The sequence below is a fragment of the Malaya genurostris genome, chromosome 2 (genome assembly GCF_030247185.1).
Source record: "Malaya genurostris strain Urasoe2022 chromosome 2, Malgen_1.1, whole genome shotgun sequence".
Taxonomy (NCBI): domain Eukaryota; kingdom Metazoa; phylum Arthropoda; class Insecta; order Diptera; family Culicidae; genus Malaya; species Malaya genurostris.
Window position 1 is genome coordinate 242,489,208 of NC_080571.1, and position 16,808 is coordinate 242,506,015.

At 37.5% G+C, this 16,808-nt stretch overlaps 2 protein-coding genes across 2 annotated transcripts in view; one reads left to right on the forward strand and one right to left on the reverse strand.

Annotated features, from left to right (window-relative positions):
• LOC131428379 (uncharacterized) overlaps window positions 1–16,808 on the reverse strand; it is a 93,369-nt gene that overhangs the window by 22,877 nt on the left and 53,684 nt on the right. The gene's annotated exons all lie outside the window — the stretch shown is intronic.
• On the forward strand, window positions 14,532–15,923 carry LOC131428378 (testis-specific serine/threonine-protein kinase 1-like). The gene has a single exon (XM_058592288.1). It carries the CDS (start codon window positions 14,931–14,933, stop codon window positions 15,906–15,908), a length of 978 nt encoding a protein of 325 aa, XP_058448271.1. The 5' UTR covers window positions 14,532–14,930; the 3' UTR covers window positions 15,909–15,923.

Sequence of the window (16,808 nt, forward strand, 5' to 3'; positions counted from 1 at the left end):
CGTTCATGACGAACTGCTAGGTGGCATTACAGTTGAACATAAACTGTTATGCACTGACGAGTCTAAGACGAAACGTAAAGTAGAACAAGTTTTTTTCTACTTCTGAATTGTATCGTTTTAGGTAAGCTTGTTTTTTTGTGTTGAGGTTTCAAGAAACGGAAACATTCGCGGTTGAATCCAAAGATCTCGCCAATGCTCAAAGGAAGAACTTATTGACATCTTCACAGTAGCTCAATGTCAAAGCAGTTCCACGGATTGGAGAAAGCTAGAATATTCGAGACTTGCATCTGAAGAATACTGTCATAGCTCTACGATGGATATTAACAAAAAGTAAGAATATTTTAAGAGAGCGTGTACTAATAGAGAATGAGTTACTCTGAAAACTTCCAATTATCAATGGTTCAACTAATATTTAAAACGACTACTGACCTTCAGTGAATTCAACAAAATGACTATCCTTCAACAATCAGACATCCCGTCTCCGCTTATCCAAATCGTATGCACATGACATTAAACGATATGTAAGCATAATTGAGCCGACGAAACGCAATTACCACGCCGATTGGATGAGTAACAGTGACCGTAAATCCTCCGCTAAAGTAGCCTCCTGACAAGAAGCTGAGTAACAAAACATCTTTCGCCCGCCTGAACGAAGAAAGCATGTGAGATGAGAGCATAGCAGTGCCGACCACGCCGGAATCCAGTGTACTGCAGCAACAAACATCATGTTGGGAGGCACGTTGTCGAACTGATCGCAATAAATTAATCCAAAAGGAAGAAACATGTGGTTCGCCACGTCTCTCCGCTTTACCAACGGTCCTCACTCAATTCGTTCCTCCCTGGTGGTACCCTTCTTTGGCTTGTGTCAGTGTTGGTACGTTTGTATAGAAAGTGTATAGAAAAAGCAAGAGCTGAAAAAGTTAATGGCATTCACAATCGCAAACCGGGAACAGCCAACAATCCGTTGCTCAGACGTTTTGTACTATCTATATAGTAGCAAGGGAACCGGAAAGGCGCTGGTGGGATAGCGGCGACGGTGAAACCACATGGTCGACAGCCAGGAGTAAACGGTCAGTGGACCAGAGAGAGAAAGAGAGTCAAGCATGCAAAAAACATTATTTATGAGAGAAGCATAGAAACGCGTGCATAAAAACAGAGAGAAGCAAAATTGGCAGAAAGTGTTTTTCTACACGCGTTCTGATACACGCGGTGTTGGCCTGCTAGAGGACCGAACGGCAGCCTGACAACACTCACACAAACGTCGTATCCGATGCCGACACGATGGATAGGGAGTTGTTAGGTAGTACATAGGAAAACGATGGGCGCTCCTATCAGAGGGTGTGTTGGGGGAGGCGAGCAAAACGATACGAGTGAGAATACCGGCATGAAAAAACTTTGGCTCCGCATTGTACATACACAGAGAGAAAAGCTCTTCGTTTCAATTTGTACGGCAGCTAATCGAGCGATGCAGCACTGTGTGTGCTAGGCTAAAAAAAAACTTGCACAGTGGAACTCAATGGGCAACATTTTTCCAAGAATCCTAACACAGTTGCCTTTAATATTGGATATTATTCCAATTTAGGATATTTCCATGCAAGACTCATAATGAATTCAAGCTAAGGATTTTGTATGCAATGAATGGAATGTGAAATCATTGGTGATTAAAATACAAATCAGGGCAATTAAGGACAAGAATTATACAGGGTAATTGTACAAATAATCTTCGCATTCTGTTGAGCGATGCAAACCAAACCCATTTGTAACGCTGCAAGCACAGCTCGCTGACAGATTTTTTCAAGGAAAGGCTATCAATTGTGTTGGATTATTTGCGGTGGAGAATAAACATATCTTCATTAGCATGTCGCCACTAGCCACAGTTTTTAACATCTGGTATTTAGTGTAACAAAGTAATTATTTGTATCACAATAATAAAAATTAGACTAAACATCTAAGGTCCTCTATATTTCCGTCCCAACAAGGACTGAAGGGCCATTGTATTAATCGATTGAGCAGGAAGTCGTTTACATCGGATTCTATAAGCTGCCTTCAGAATCAAGCATCCGAGAATGCGAGATTTTATAAGGGTGCCCTTCTTTGGAATGTGTCAATCGTATGGAAAGAGTTCCAATAAATGCTTTTTTCATTATTTCTATGATTCGTGTTCCTAAATTTTGTTGGGATCCGACTTCTAGTTCCGGTGTGTAAGATATTCAATATCTAGAATATTTGTTCAAGGGACCATGAAAAGAGAAGCGATTTTTTCCTAGGTTGAAAGAATTCGTTAGTTGAAGACCAAATAAACTACAGTTATATCGGTCCATGATTTTCGATGTCGGAAATATCAAGAATGGTGATTGAAATCATCAACAAGTAACTCATTCCGATTACTCTGAAATGGCTGACCAGATATTCACAAACTTCGATTCGAATTAGGGTCTTATAATTCCGCAGGTAGCTAACGAATCACATTCGAATCCTCTTCCGGTTCCGGTATTATAAGATGATGAAGTTGAAAATTTGTGTAGCCGTAGTTTGAAGTGACGATACAAAAAACGAAAAGGCTCCTCGAAAAAAGCGCAATTTGTAGTCTGTTTTGGTTGATGTCCAACTTTGGCTATACCAGCTTCCAGTTTCCGATCCCGTTTCCGTTTCTGGAAGTAGCACAGAAGCTGATCAATTATTCCGAAACGGGACTAACCTCGATTTCTCAGAGAAGGCTCATCCGATTTTTTTTTAAATTAGATTCAAATAAAAGATCCTATAGTTCCGTAGGTGGATATAAAATTTTAACCGGATCCAATTTCTGGTTCCGGTGTTATTGAGTGATAAGTGTTAAAAATTACGAACTGTCGTTTAAAATGACGATGCAACGACTTTTTGAAATTGGCCTCAAGCTATCCCAATTTGAGGAACTATACCAGTTCCTCGTTTCCGGTTCCGTAAGTACCGAAATTGTGATCAAAAACTTCTAGTATTATAACTTGATGAGCGCTAGTAATTTCAATCCTTCGTTTAAAATGCAACAGTAAAGGAAAGTAAATCGTTCAACACTTTAAAACTATACATAAGGATTGTTAGTTGATAGCCATGAAGGATGTACGGAACCAATTTGCTTCATATAAAAATATTCGGCAAAATTCACTCATTCAACCGATCATCTACAAACTTTCAGGGAATCAAATTAAAGATCAACTTTTTCCATGTTTGCTTTATTTAATTTCAATACTTATTCATAAGGTCCTGTACAACGTTTAGACCAAATTGTTTTTCGTGAAAATTCATTTTATTCTTCCTCCTTTACTTTCTTATGATATTTCCGAAGCACCTGTTTCATGAATCCAGTGCCTCTCAATTGGCCGTAGAACGGGTGTGTTTGAAAAATTCAAGCTCTTTGGCACGAAATCGAATTCATTAATCTTGTAATACTCCGAAACATCTTTCGAGTAATGGCACTAGGCTAAATCAGACTACAAGAGCGTAGGATCTTTGTATTAACTTAGAAGTGAAAGTAGACGCTTTTGGAAGCATTTCTCTATGTATAACTGACTGTCCATTAATCTTCCCCGTTGTCTCAATTCCCACAAGAGCAAATGGCTTGCCAAATCATTATATTCTGCCAAATTTGGAATTTTCTTTCCGATCAACAGTTGATCGTTCGTTGTACCAATTGAAAACACGAGATACGGTAGATGGTAGACTTATCAGCTTTCAGACGATAACACGATGAGAGAGAACCGGATTTACTAGATGCGCGGGTAAAATTATTTGCAACGATTGCAAATCTGTCACTTAAAGACTGTCCCAGAAAGTATGGACGCACTTTGATTTCGCTGTAAATAATTCACAAGTGTTAGATATTCAAATTTTATTCGATATACTGATCTTATTAGACTACAACAACAGAATATTATTCTCAACATTTGCTACTTAGCCATTGTAGACTATCTAGCGCACCTTCTTGCGAACGTTCCTCATTAAATTCCGTACAGACTTCTTGGAGACAAGTTTTGATACTTTTTTCCAATCTTTTTCGAACTGTTGAATGGTTTCGGCTGCCGAGACAAGTTTCCTATGATATGCCTTCGTTAATGCCCAAAATTAGTCAATTGGTCGAAGTTGTGGGCAATTTGGTGGATTCATGTCTTTTGGGATGAAAGTGATATTTTTGGTAGTATATCATTCTTCCGTTGATTTCGAGTAGTGGCAAGAAGCATGATCTGGCCAGAAGACAACAGGATACTTGTGGCTTCGAATCATGGGTAGAAGTCGTTTTTGTAAATTTTCCTTGATGTATATTTCGCTGTTCATTGAAGCAGTGGTGATGAAGGGTTTCGAAATCTTACCGCAGCTACAAATTGCTTGCTAGACCATAGCTTTCTTACTGAATTTTTCGACTTCAATCGATGTCTTGGACTGGTTCAACACTTGCCCTCCTCGCACCGTATAATATTGTGTTCCCGGCAAGGATTTGTAATCGAGTTTCACGCAGGTTTCGTCGTCCATGATTATGCAGTTCAAATTTCCAGCAAGAATCGTATTGTACAGCTTTCGAACCCTCGGTCTGATCGATGCTTCTGGTTTCGGACTACACTTTGGTTGTTTTTGCTTCTTATAGGTTCGAAGATTCAAACGTTCTTTAGCACGAAGAACGTTTGACTTCGAAGTGCCCACTTTTTTGGCCACATCCCGAACTGAAACCTCCTTCTTTTGCTCGAACGCCTTCAGTATACGTTTATACAACTGAGGGTTAGCAGGACCTTTTCTTCGATCCGTTTTCGGTTTATCCTCAAAAGTTCAATCCTCAAAGAACTTTCTGATTGCATATCGCACGGCTTTTTCACTTACTCCTTCCATTTTTGCTATCTTTCTCAGTTACAGTCCGCGTTCTGTGCACCCTTTGTACACAATTTTTCGATGTTGTTCTGCTGAAAGTCCACGCATTTCGAAACAAACTAATGGAAACGAATAAACAACTGCACAAGTGGTTAGAGAAGATTGCAAACAATAGGGCTCAGCCATAAAAATTGACAGATTCTGAACCATTGCGAAATGGTAGCGTCCATACCATATGTACCACCTAACTGCACAATTTGAAGGATGTAAATAATACACTTCAAACATGAACTATGTAAAATTCGATAATTTCTCCCTAGGAGGAGATTACAGCCAGTTGGAAGTGTTCCAATAAGTTTGTGTTCACCCTAAATATTCACCAGCATTTTTGTTTTTGCGGAGAATTCACTACTCTTTTCATGGTCTCTTGAAAAAACATTCATGCAATGGAAATTCTTCACCCTGTAACATCGAAACCGAAAGTGGAATCCCAACAAAATTTAAGAATTTGTATGTCCTTTCATTTTAATCTAGTAGTCAGCTCATATACGAAAACTATTCGTTTGAGTGAGATCTGCTGTCTGTGTTCGTTAAATTGACTTTAAGAGTAAGATGAAAATAGGTGCATTCGCTTCGAGTTTCCACGTCGCTATAATAGCCGTATTCAACAATTTTAGATATATTTTATCTACGGTATTGTTTTTTAGAGCCGCAGCAAAGATATTGTAACTAGTTTTATCGATTATTCATTGATTGAAAGTCGAGTAATCGGCAAAATGATATGACGAGTCTACTAATCAGATGATTATTAGTACAATAGACCTGTCACATACAAAACATAACAGCAACTGAATAACCGGTAAGATTCATGGAAGAATGTACTATGAATCAAAAATTTAACTGCCAAAATTTGTCGCGGTAAATATTTTAACTGCATCAAAGAATACTTTTTCAAAGTATTCCTGAATCTGCATAAGAGTATTCCTGAAGCTTGAATGTGGTCTACATTTTGTTCCCTGAAAAGTGGGAATTGAAAGTTTTTCAAAAAAATATTACCTCCTTTTTGGATATTACTGCATTCAATGGTGATAACTTAGTCCTTTAACTACAGAATTATCTATTTTGATATTATTGACTGTTGATAATGTCGTATTTAACAGAATTATTTTTTCATTTTTTTTCGAAATTATCATGTTTAGCAACTATTGCGAGTAGACTATGATATAAATTTCAATTCAACGAAAAATGTTGAACGTCGCATTGGACTTTTTTTTTTAATTACGTTTTACTAAGAGTTTTAAATAATTTGAAGGATGTGCTTGTACATTAAGAATATTCAACTTGAAATCAAACCGAAATTTTCGTCACCTACCGACACTGTGAGGGTATAATTTAGAACACATAGCAAACGGATAAAGACGGAACCCCACCAGCAGTGCTAGCCTCCGCTATGCCTGCCCTTGAGCTGGCTCTAACTCGTTCGCACGGCTCCAAAAAGCACACGACCAGAGCGGACAGCATCATGACACATAAACAAAAAACGTGCTTATGTACTGCTGCCGGGGAGAAACACGATCGCAGTAGCTGACTGAACGCTGATGGTGGTGTGTTGTGTACAAAATACGGTTCGGTTCGGGCAAAAGGAGGAAGGCAAGAAAAAACGCATCCGAAAAAAAACAACATAGACGACGACGACGCCGACGCCGATGACGACGACGACGACTAATGTACACAACTCAAATACACAGGACCTGCAAAAGCTCCCCAGTTAGTGCGCGGGGAACGTTAGCTAAAATTTTATCATGATCTAGGCAGAAAGTGCAGCTGAAAAAACAAGCCGCGCAGCAGAATGCGAACATTTCATACACTCTCGCACACCATCGAATTCTAGCGCTATATGTAGGTTCCAAACCAGCAACAAGAGACTTTTGAGCAGTTTTTAATGGTACCGTCCGGATTTGGGAACATTTGGAATGTGTGATTTGCGGGTTGCGGGCAGGTCAGGCTCCGGGCGAGTGAAGGGTAATTTAAAACTGAAATCATATAAAAACCTATTCGTGATGTTCGCTATTTTTTGCGATGATTAATTTTTTTGACATCACAAACTCTAGCAGCCATCATCGATTAGATGAAGCTGGTTAAAAGTTCAGCTCTAACGAGATTCTAGGAATAAAATGGTCAGATCGCCGCTGGGTTTGGCTCAATGAATGCTCCTTCATTTGGGTATTGGCAAAAGGATAGAATGATAACGAATTAACTAAGTTTTATGCTTTGGTAGGTAACGAAACACAGCCGCAGCAAGACCGCTTGAATTGTACCCGAAAAATATTTCTGGCCCGTCATGCGAGATGATGCTTAAGCTTAGCGAATAACAATGACTATCTTGTTATTATGTTTTGATGAGTGCTGTCAACAGCAAAGTCTTTAAAAAAAAATGGATGTGTACAAGGACATTTGTTGTTTAATAATATTCAAATCAATTTCAACTAGTTAGCACACTTCAATTTAGCAGATTCAACAATTAGTACAGAAACGGGTCTAACGACTGGCAAAAGACTAATGAATCAAATATTCATTCAATATATGACCTCGCAAACTACTTCAATTGAGGAAAAACGAGCTGCCAATTGAATTACTTCCGATGTAGGCAACCCTACATCTTTTTAATTTTTAGCCAACTTTAGACCAAGATAGCTACCTGAAACGAACAGATGAAATTACGATCCACGTTCACCTGCACCTGGGCTCCAGTCTCGAAATTGCCGATTTAAATATTCCTTATTTTAAAGATTTAAGGTTTGTTACTGATCCTAGAACACACAAAGTGTCATTATATCCTGATTCTAGGTGATCCTAGAACACAAAAAGCGTCATATGTTGTCAAACTATTGAAATATTTAGTTTCGTTTTAGCTCAAGCAGCTTTATGAAGAATTACAAATAACACATGGAGTGAAAAGTCCCAGGCCTAAAACATAGATGGCGCTAGTTTTATTGCAGTTACCTTTTTTTCAATTAATACTAACCTTAAGACAGCTGTTAAAATTTCATTATATTCTATTCATTAGTTTATGAGTTATTGTGCTAAAAGTGACGCTACTTTTGTTATTTTCAGAGCAATGGATCAAAAACAATTTCGTGTGTCAATTTTACACTGCTTCTCGACGGGGAACAAATACCGTTCAAGCGAAGCAATGGCTTGAAAAGTGTTATGGGGACGTCCAAATGAGGCGGTAACACCAGAAAACATATAAAATCCACAAAATCGTTTTGATTGATCGAAAGTGAAGTTGCGTGGGTTAGCTACCCGATCAGATGGTAATAACAGAATTATAACAACTGGAGTAATTTATTTCAGAAATATTTTGTAACAAATTTTGAAATATTTTTGGCTGGTAAGCTGTTAAAATAACAAAAATCATAACAAAAAACTAGAGTCTTTTTTTTTTTTGGGAAACAAAATCGTAACAGATTTTGATGAGTTTGTATCACAATTATTATTGAATTTGATATAACTACAGAAGTCCGAAAGCAGAAATTTATATCAATAGTTGTAAAAAATTAGATAGAAAATTTAACACAGTAAAACAATATCACAGCTTTTAGCATCGTTTCAATCCAAAGTTGTTGAATGATTTTTTTTTATTAAATGAATCATTTATTTAGTGATCTGGTTTCTTCTTTTAGTTCTTTGAAACTCTATATTATAGAACTTTATTTCGATATGAAGCCACGGAAGAACTCATTTTTCCAATTAATGAACTTTATCATGAGTCTTGCAAATAAAAATAAAATATCATAACTGATTTTGTTATTATATTGTTATCATAAGTTTTAACTTTCAACTGTTTTCATTTGTGAAATATCTCAAAATAACAAAAATTGTTATACATATCAACCGTTGATATACTTTCGTTATGATTTTGTTATGTGCATCTGATCGGGCTGACATCGTAAGGATATCAAAAGAACTTGTTGGCTTTATATTGCATGAGCATTTGACTATGAGAAAGCTCTGTTTAAAGTGGGTGCCGCGTTTGCTCATTGTTGACCAAAAACGAGAACGTGTTGATGATTCTGAGCAGTGTTTGGCCGCCTAAACATCGTAACAAACCGGATTTTTTGCGTCGATATGTGTCAATGGACGAAACATGGACTCATCACTCCTCTCCGGAACCAAAACGATCGTCATCTGAGTGGACAGCAACTGGTGAACCTCGTCCAAAGCGTCCGAATGCACAACAATCGGCTGGAAAGGTTATGGTCTCGGTATTTTGGGATGTGCGTGGTGTAATATTTATCGGCAATCTTGAGAAAGGAAATACCATTAAAAGTGAATATTATACAGCATTATTAAAGCGTTTTAAGGTTGAAACTGCAAAGAAGGCTGAAATATGACAAAGAAAAATTTTTGTTTCGTCAAGACAACACAGCGTGTCACAAGTCAATTAAAACAATGGCAAAACCACATGAATTGAACTTCGAATTGCCGCCACATACACCGTATTCGCTAGATTTGGCTCCTAGCGACTATTCGCATACCTGAGGCCTATTTTGAGGCAAAAGATAAATCGTTCTATAAAAGTGGTATTGAAATGTTAGAGCGACGCTGGAATGATGACGTTGCTCTTGATGGAGCTTTTGTTGATAAATAAAGTTTTGAGCCAAAAATCGTATTGTCTTTGTTAGGCCCGGGACTTTTCAGCCCATGTGTTATTATATAATATCAACTATTAAAGTGTATCCTTTTCAATTATTGTATATCATCAACTATATCTAGGATATCATTGGTTTCTTTGATTGTCTATTGTCTCTCTAATCTTTAATATACAATAAATTTGAAAATAAGAAGGAGAGAGGCCATCGCGGCACCCGAAGAAACGTATTGTCTAGAGAGAGTGGTACTGTCATATTTCTGCCTTTTATAATGCGTGGACAAAGAGAGCTAGACTCCCCTTTTATTAGCACTTATCACTGTTGCTGATAGAATCTGGTAATTGAAAGGAGATTCTTAACCACTCACGTAAGGCTTGTTCGTGACAAAATCTAGACACCCCTTAAAACGTATATCTCTGGAACTGTTTCATCAACGCGTGAAATATTTCGCAGACTAATAAACGTATGTTTGTTCATTGTATGAAATCAATTTTTGGTGATATTACAAATTTTTAGATAGAAGATAGCGTCGAAAGAAGAGCAAGTGCGAAAAACAACGAACATCGGAATCTGTCAGAAAAAAAACTTGCAATAAAAGCTTGGTTTTCCTCAGGCACTAGCCATTGTAGCCTTGGTATTACATTCCTTCGGTGAAATTTGATCTTCTGTTTCAACAGTCTTCGCAGCCGATTCATAGCGTATAGAACTATTGCTTGTATGGTGCTACGAAAATAATTGACAATAAGACCAATATTGCTTTCAAACATTCTCTTTAAAACATTATTTTCATTCAATTCTTTCATAAATCTAGTTTTGTGTGTGTTCATTCGATGACAGTTTCACTCGTATCAAATTCGATGGTTCTAAAGTACATTTAAGACACATTGGTTGTGGGTCATTTGATTTATTACTTCTCAGGTTAAATGTAATTTGCATTAAGGAACATTCCATGGCCGCCATTATGATGTTCTATACCATTGCATTTATTGACATCAAATAAACTTCGAAAAAACAAAAACGAGGAAATATGATAGACTTTTATGATTCATTTCCAGAACGTATGCACAAGTTTTAACGCAACGAAATGTACGATTTGTACAAAAATGACGATGAATGACAAATAATATTTTTTATGAATCGTGGGTATTTTCGTTTTTATCAATAAAAATAAAAGCGCATGAAGTTTTCACGTTCAGAAAATCCTCAAACTCATAATTTTAATTTAAGTTATTCTTACTGATTAATAATATTCAAATCAAAACAATCAGTAAAGAAACGGGTCTGGAATGTTGAACCAAACGATATAAAATAATTTGAACTTTCATAAGAATTTTAACTACTGGCAAAAGACTTACGCATAAATTAGCGAGAATTATCCCAGAGCCAAAACTCGAACTCGCAAACTACTTCAAATGAGGGAATTGCATTCCAAACCGACACACACACATTCAATAAAAAGGTTATCAAAATGACGGGTAATTCATTGCGGAATAGATTCCATCCAAATAGATTTAATGTTGATGTTTTGGAATGATATAAAACGAATGGACTCCATGTTGTACCGAAAAAAGGCGAATCCACCGTACTGCCCGGAGTTCTGAGCTATCGAGCGGTATTGGACTCTCGTGAATTTTGCGAATCCTGGAAGAGGACACAATATTCAAACAAAGTTGAGTTGTTGAGAAATATGTTGAATGGACAGCCATCTGTTCAGGTGGCTTGAAGAACAACATTGCAATCACGAATGGAATCATGAATCAGGAAATCGTGTAGGAAAACTAGGAAAAACGTCTATCACATTTTATTGAGCAATAGTATTGTTCCAACGCCGTAACGCCAAAATCTTATACAGAGTACCACATGTCATGTTTCGTAACGCCTGTAACTTACAAAAAGTAACGTTTCGTAACACCTGTCTCTTACAAAAGGTAACGCATGTATTACATTGTAACGCTTCATAACGTTTATAACTCATAAAAAGTAACGAATGTAAAGTGACGTAACGTCTTGTAACGCTTTGTAACGTCATAACTCACAAAAGAGTAAGGTATATACCGCTTCGTAATGCCTATAACTTACAAAAAAAGTAATGCATGTAACGCTTCGTAACGCCTTTAACTTATAAAAAAGTAACGCTTGTAACGTTTCATAACATTTCGTATCGCCTATGACTTACTAAAATGTAACGCATATAACGCATCGTAACACCTACAACTAACTAAAAAGTTACGTTTGTAACGCTTCTACTAAAAAGTAACGCATGTAACTCATCGTAACGCCTATAACTTACTAAAAAGTAGCGCATGTAACGTTTCATAACGCCTATGACTTACTAAAATGTAACGCTTTGTAACACCTACAACTCACGAAAAATTTACGTTTGTAACGCTTCGTTACGCCTGTAGCTTACTAAAAAGTAACGCGTGTAACACTTTGTAACACGTATACTTACTAAAATGTAACACTTCGTAACGCCTATAACTTACTAAAAAGTAACGCATGTAACGCTTCGTAACATCAACAACTCACGAAAAAGTTACGTTTGTAACGCTTCGTTACGCCTGTAATTTACAAAAAATTAACACATGTAACGCTTCGAAACACCTATAACTCACGAAAAAGTTAAATTTGTAACGCTTCGTAACGCCTGCAATTTACTAAAAAGTAACGCATGTAACGCTTCGTAACGCCTATAACTTACTAAAACAGTAGCGCATGTAACGTTTCGTAACGCCTATGATTAACTAAAATGTAACGCATGTAACGCTTCGTACCGCCTATAACATACAAAAAAGTAACGCTTGTAACGCTTCGTAATGCTTATAACTTACAAAAAAGTAACACATGTGACGCTTCGTAACGCCCATAACTTATACAAAAAAAGTAACGCATGTAACACTTCGTATCGCCTATAACATACAAAAAAGTAACGTTTGTAACGCTTACTAAAAAGTAACGCTTGCAATACCTAGTAACGCATGTAACGCTTCGTAACGCCTATATCTTACAGAAAAGTAACGCTTCGTAACACCTATAACTTACAAAAGAGTGACGTGTATAACACTTCGTAGCACCTATAACTTCCTTACCGCAACTATCTAACCCTTATAACGGTTTTTAACATTCATAATTTCCACAAAATAACTCATATGATTTGTAACCGTCAATTTAAGAAAATTATCGTGTGCAACGTTTTCTAACTTGTTTGACTTAACGTAACGCTTCCCATCTAACGATAATACCGAGTGAAACGCTTCGTCAAATGGAACATTTTTCCATATTGAGGACGGGTATTGCGATTGATGGGTAAGTCGATGTCTTTCACGCAACCCACCTGGGCTCGATTCCCAATCCCGCACATAGGGTCAGAAAGTTTTTCTTGCCGGAAGAGGCTAATGACATTAGAGTTAAAACCTCTATAATCGGAACAAAAAAATGCCATAGTACCTTTATCTAGCGTTTGCTCAGATAGGCTTCAAAAAAACTTCGTATATAGCTTCAAAAACTTTATTATTATCTTTACGTTTTGTCTTAGACTCGTCAGTGCATAAACTGTCATGTTGAACACTGACGTTGGACTGGGTCTATAAAATCTACTATGAAATGTTCAAATCAATTATGTCGTTTTCACTTGAAGCCGAAACTAATCTATGTTCCGTCCATCCATGCTATCAAAAGTTAAGGTCAAAACTGAATTGAGTTTAGCTCCCAACGATATATTAATACATATATTTGAAGAAATCTTGAATTGGATGGCGTTATAGTTAATGTGCAATGAAATTTTGCAATCAAATTGCCAAATTTATCAATCGGATTTTATGTCGAGGATTGTACGTTTACTTTCTTATACAGGTTAAAAGATAAGATATCAATCAAATGTGTCTAAATTTAACCCATTTCATGAGTCATGAAATACGTCAGAAAGCAAAGGAAAGTAAAAGACTATCGATGCGGTAGTTTTATTTGTAATTTAGTATCAGTGACCAGCATCATTACATCATCATAACACTTAAAGTCAGATATTTCTGCTAATCAATTTGAATATTTGACAGAAATATTCAGTCTTATGGTTAGTAGCCTTAAGTAGATAGATTTTTGTTTCTGGACTTTCCGAATGGACCACCTAAGACGCAGCCGCGGTCAACATTTAAATGAAATTATCTTCAAAAAGTAAATGTCATGTACCAATCTAACGTTTAAAATAAAGAACCGATGAGATTTTGCAAATTTTATGCGTTTTATTGTTTAAAAAAGTTCTCAAGCTCTTAAAAAATCACCCTTTAGAAAACGATGGTTCCGCCATCATGACTTGTAGTCATACAAGGCAGAAATTGGTTCACTGGGGTCCCCTGTCTTGGATCAAGTGTTTAGATATACGTTACTACAGCGAATCTCATGTCTTTAAAGGCAGATCAGAAGATGGCAATCTACAAGTACTTATATGCAAAAATCCCCTGTGAAGAAAAATAAATTCAGGTTTTTTTAGGCTACCTATCAAGACAATCAGTTGCAACAACGTTAACCGGATGGAAATGATGCATTTTTTGCTTTCTTGTCATCGATAATTAAAACCAGGGAAACATAAAGGAATCGGACCAACTTGAACCAAGCGTATGAATGCCGTAGTGTGAGTAACAGGAATCTTCCGTAGTAGCGGATAAAATGTTAAATACTTAATTAAGTTTTTTCGTTGCACCTCGCAGTTTGTTCGCCAGCGGTCTTTCTATCACACTTATAAAAACATGATTTTCAATAGTCTGTTCGCTTGTTGCGTCGCTTAATCGTACACGTAAACATGACTCACGATGGCTATCATGGTCAGCTCTCGGTTTATGGAAACGAGTGGACCATCGAAGCGAAGTGAATGTGGAAAAATGATATAATCATTATACCCGTAAAACAAGACTAATATTAATAGAAGCGTAATAATGTTAAAAGTTATTTGAGTTTGCAGAACCAAAACATGAATCCTAATTTAACACGTGGATCAATAAGTCTCGGGAGAGATACATAAATTTCTATATTATTTTTCATGAGTACCAATCTTCAAAAGATACCTGTCATAATTTCATGTCATTTTGATGTTTAGTCACGAGTAACAGTGAATTCTCAAAACAATCGATTCGAATCAATTTCGTGTGTTGATTTATCATTGATTTTTTATTTCAAAAAACACGGTGCAAACTGTGTACATTACTAGCGTGTAAGACCAGTGTCGTATGTACTGGACCGCCAACCCGGGGCAACTAATCGTAGCAACCAACGAAATTCAACGGGACATTTCTGTCACAAGTTTGGTTTGCCATATCAGTCAGGATTTGCGTTTTATCGCTTTCGATAGAAACAACTTTTAGTTAGGTTCGACGATCCAACGTGTTAACGAAATACCAAATTAATCGGAAAATTACGTGAATAATCAAAGAAAATTTCAAGCACAACGAAATGTCAACCACCGCTGAAGCGAACAGGACTCTACCCGGGGAAGGACGACCACTGCCATTACGTAGATCATCACGATTGGCGCTCCGACAGAGTTTGACACACCAAATACCTGACGCGCAAGCTCTGAAAGCCCGTGGTTATCTTCTCGGTCGTCGAATGGCCAAAGGAACGTTTGCGACGGTTGTTCGTGCCAAATATTATGAACCAACAACCGGCGATGGACCACAAAAACCAATGCATTTGGCATGCAAAGTCGTTGATGAAGGCAAATCCAAAGATGTTGACTTTCTGACGAAATTCCTTCCCCGTGAACTGCAGATTCTAGGTAAAATCGAACACCCTAACATAATACAAACGCACAGCATTATGCGAAGAGGTCGCCGGGTATTTATCTTCATGCGACTCGCGGAACGAGGAGATCTGCTGAGTTTCATACGAAAACATGGTGGACTGGTGGAGGGCCAGGCTAGATATTGGTTCTATCAAATGGTTGATGCTATAAATTATCTGCATCAAATGGACATTGCTCATCGGGATCTTAAGTGCGAAAATATTCTCATTTCAAAAAACATGAACATCAAACTGTCGGACTTTGGATTCGCACGAAACTGCATAGATGAAACCGGTGGTAGTATCTTTTCGAAAACGTTTTGCGGATCCGCTGCCTACGCAGCACCGGAAATTGTTGGCGGAAAACCTTACCAGCCTAAAGCGGCAGATCTGTGGTCACTCGGGGTGGTGCTGTTCATCATGCTGAACGGCATAATGCCGTTCGATGAGAAGAACCTTAAGAAACTGGTACGATGCCAGCTCGGACGTCAGTTTCAATTTTTACCGGAAGTAGAGAAAGTAATTTCGCTCGATGCCATTCGCATGGTGCGCAATCTTCTGGATCCGGACCCGGTCGATCGTATCAATATCAACGAGGTGATGAGAGAACGGTGGGAAGTGAAAGTTGTTGCTAATAAAAATCTGTAGAAATAAGGTTAATTGTGTTTTATTAAATGGTTGGGCATTATTTCCGGAAATGGTGATACGGACAATTCAGTCGTTCACTATTAGAAATTATCGCCCTTATTCTGAATAACGACGTATTGATTTTTCGATCGAATGTGGTTCGATCGAATCCTAGCTACCTTTGTTTTGCTAGCGTTATTGTGAATACAAATGAAATAAAGTCGTAAAATCGATACGACGTTATTCAGAACAAGGGCGAGTGTTTTTACATAACTTCTCGTGGATTTGTTATAAATTTGATTTCGTACCTTCCTGATAATTAGCAAAAGCGATAAATTATGAATAACATAGTCGAAACAGACCTTTCGTGATACTCTACCCCGAAACAAGAGAAAACTAAAACTATTAAGCATCTTCAACACTTGGAACTGCTCTGCCATTGTGCTACCCTGTAGATGTCGGGAAACTACATCTCGATAGACAAACATTGCGCACGACTAGTAGAATTCTATTGTTGTCTTGCCTGCTGTGTGGTCTCATATAGCTAATGATATTCTTATTCATCGACTCACCAAATCGTTAGCGAGTAATAGACCCACTCGTTATGTCGTGATCAAATTAATTTTTCGTAAAATCTATTTAAAGACTGTCCCAGAAAGTATGGACGCAACCAAAAACCGCTACCATTCCGCAATGGTTCAGAATCTGTCAATTTTTACGACTGCGCCCTGTTGTTTACACTCTTCTCTAACCACTTGTGCACTTGTTTATTCGTTTTCATTAGTTTGTTTCGAAATGCGTGGACTTTCAGCAGAACAACGTCGAAAAATTGTGTACAAATGGTGCACAGAACGCGGACTGTCACTGAGAAAGATAGCAAAAATGGAAGGAGTAAGTGAAAAAGCCGTGCGAAATGCAATC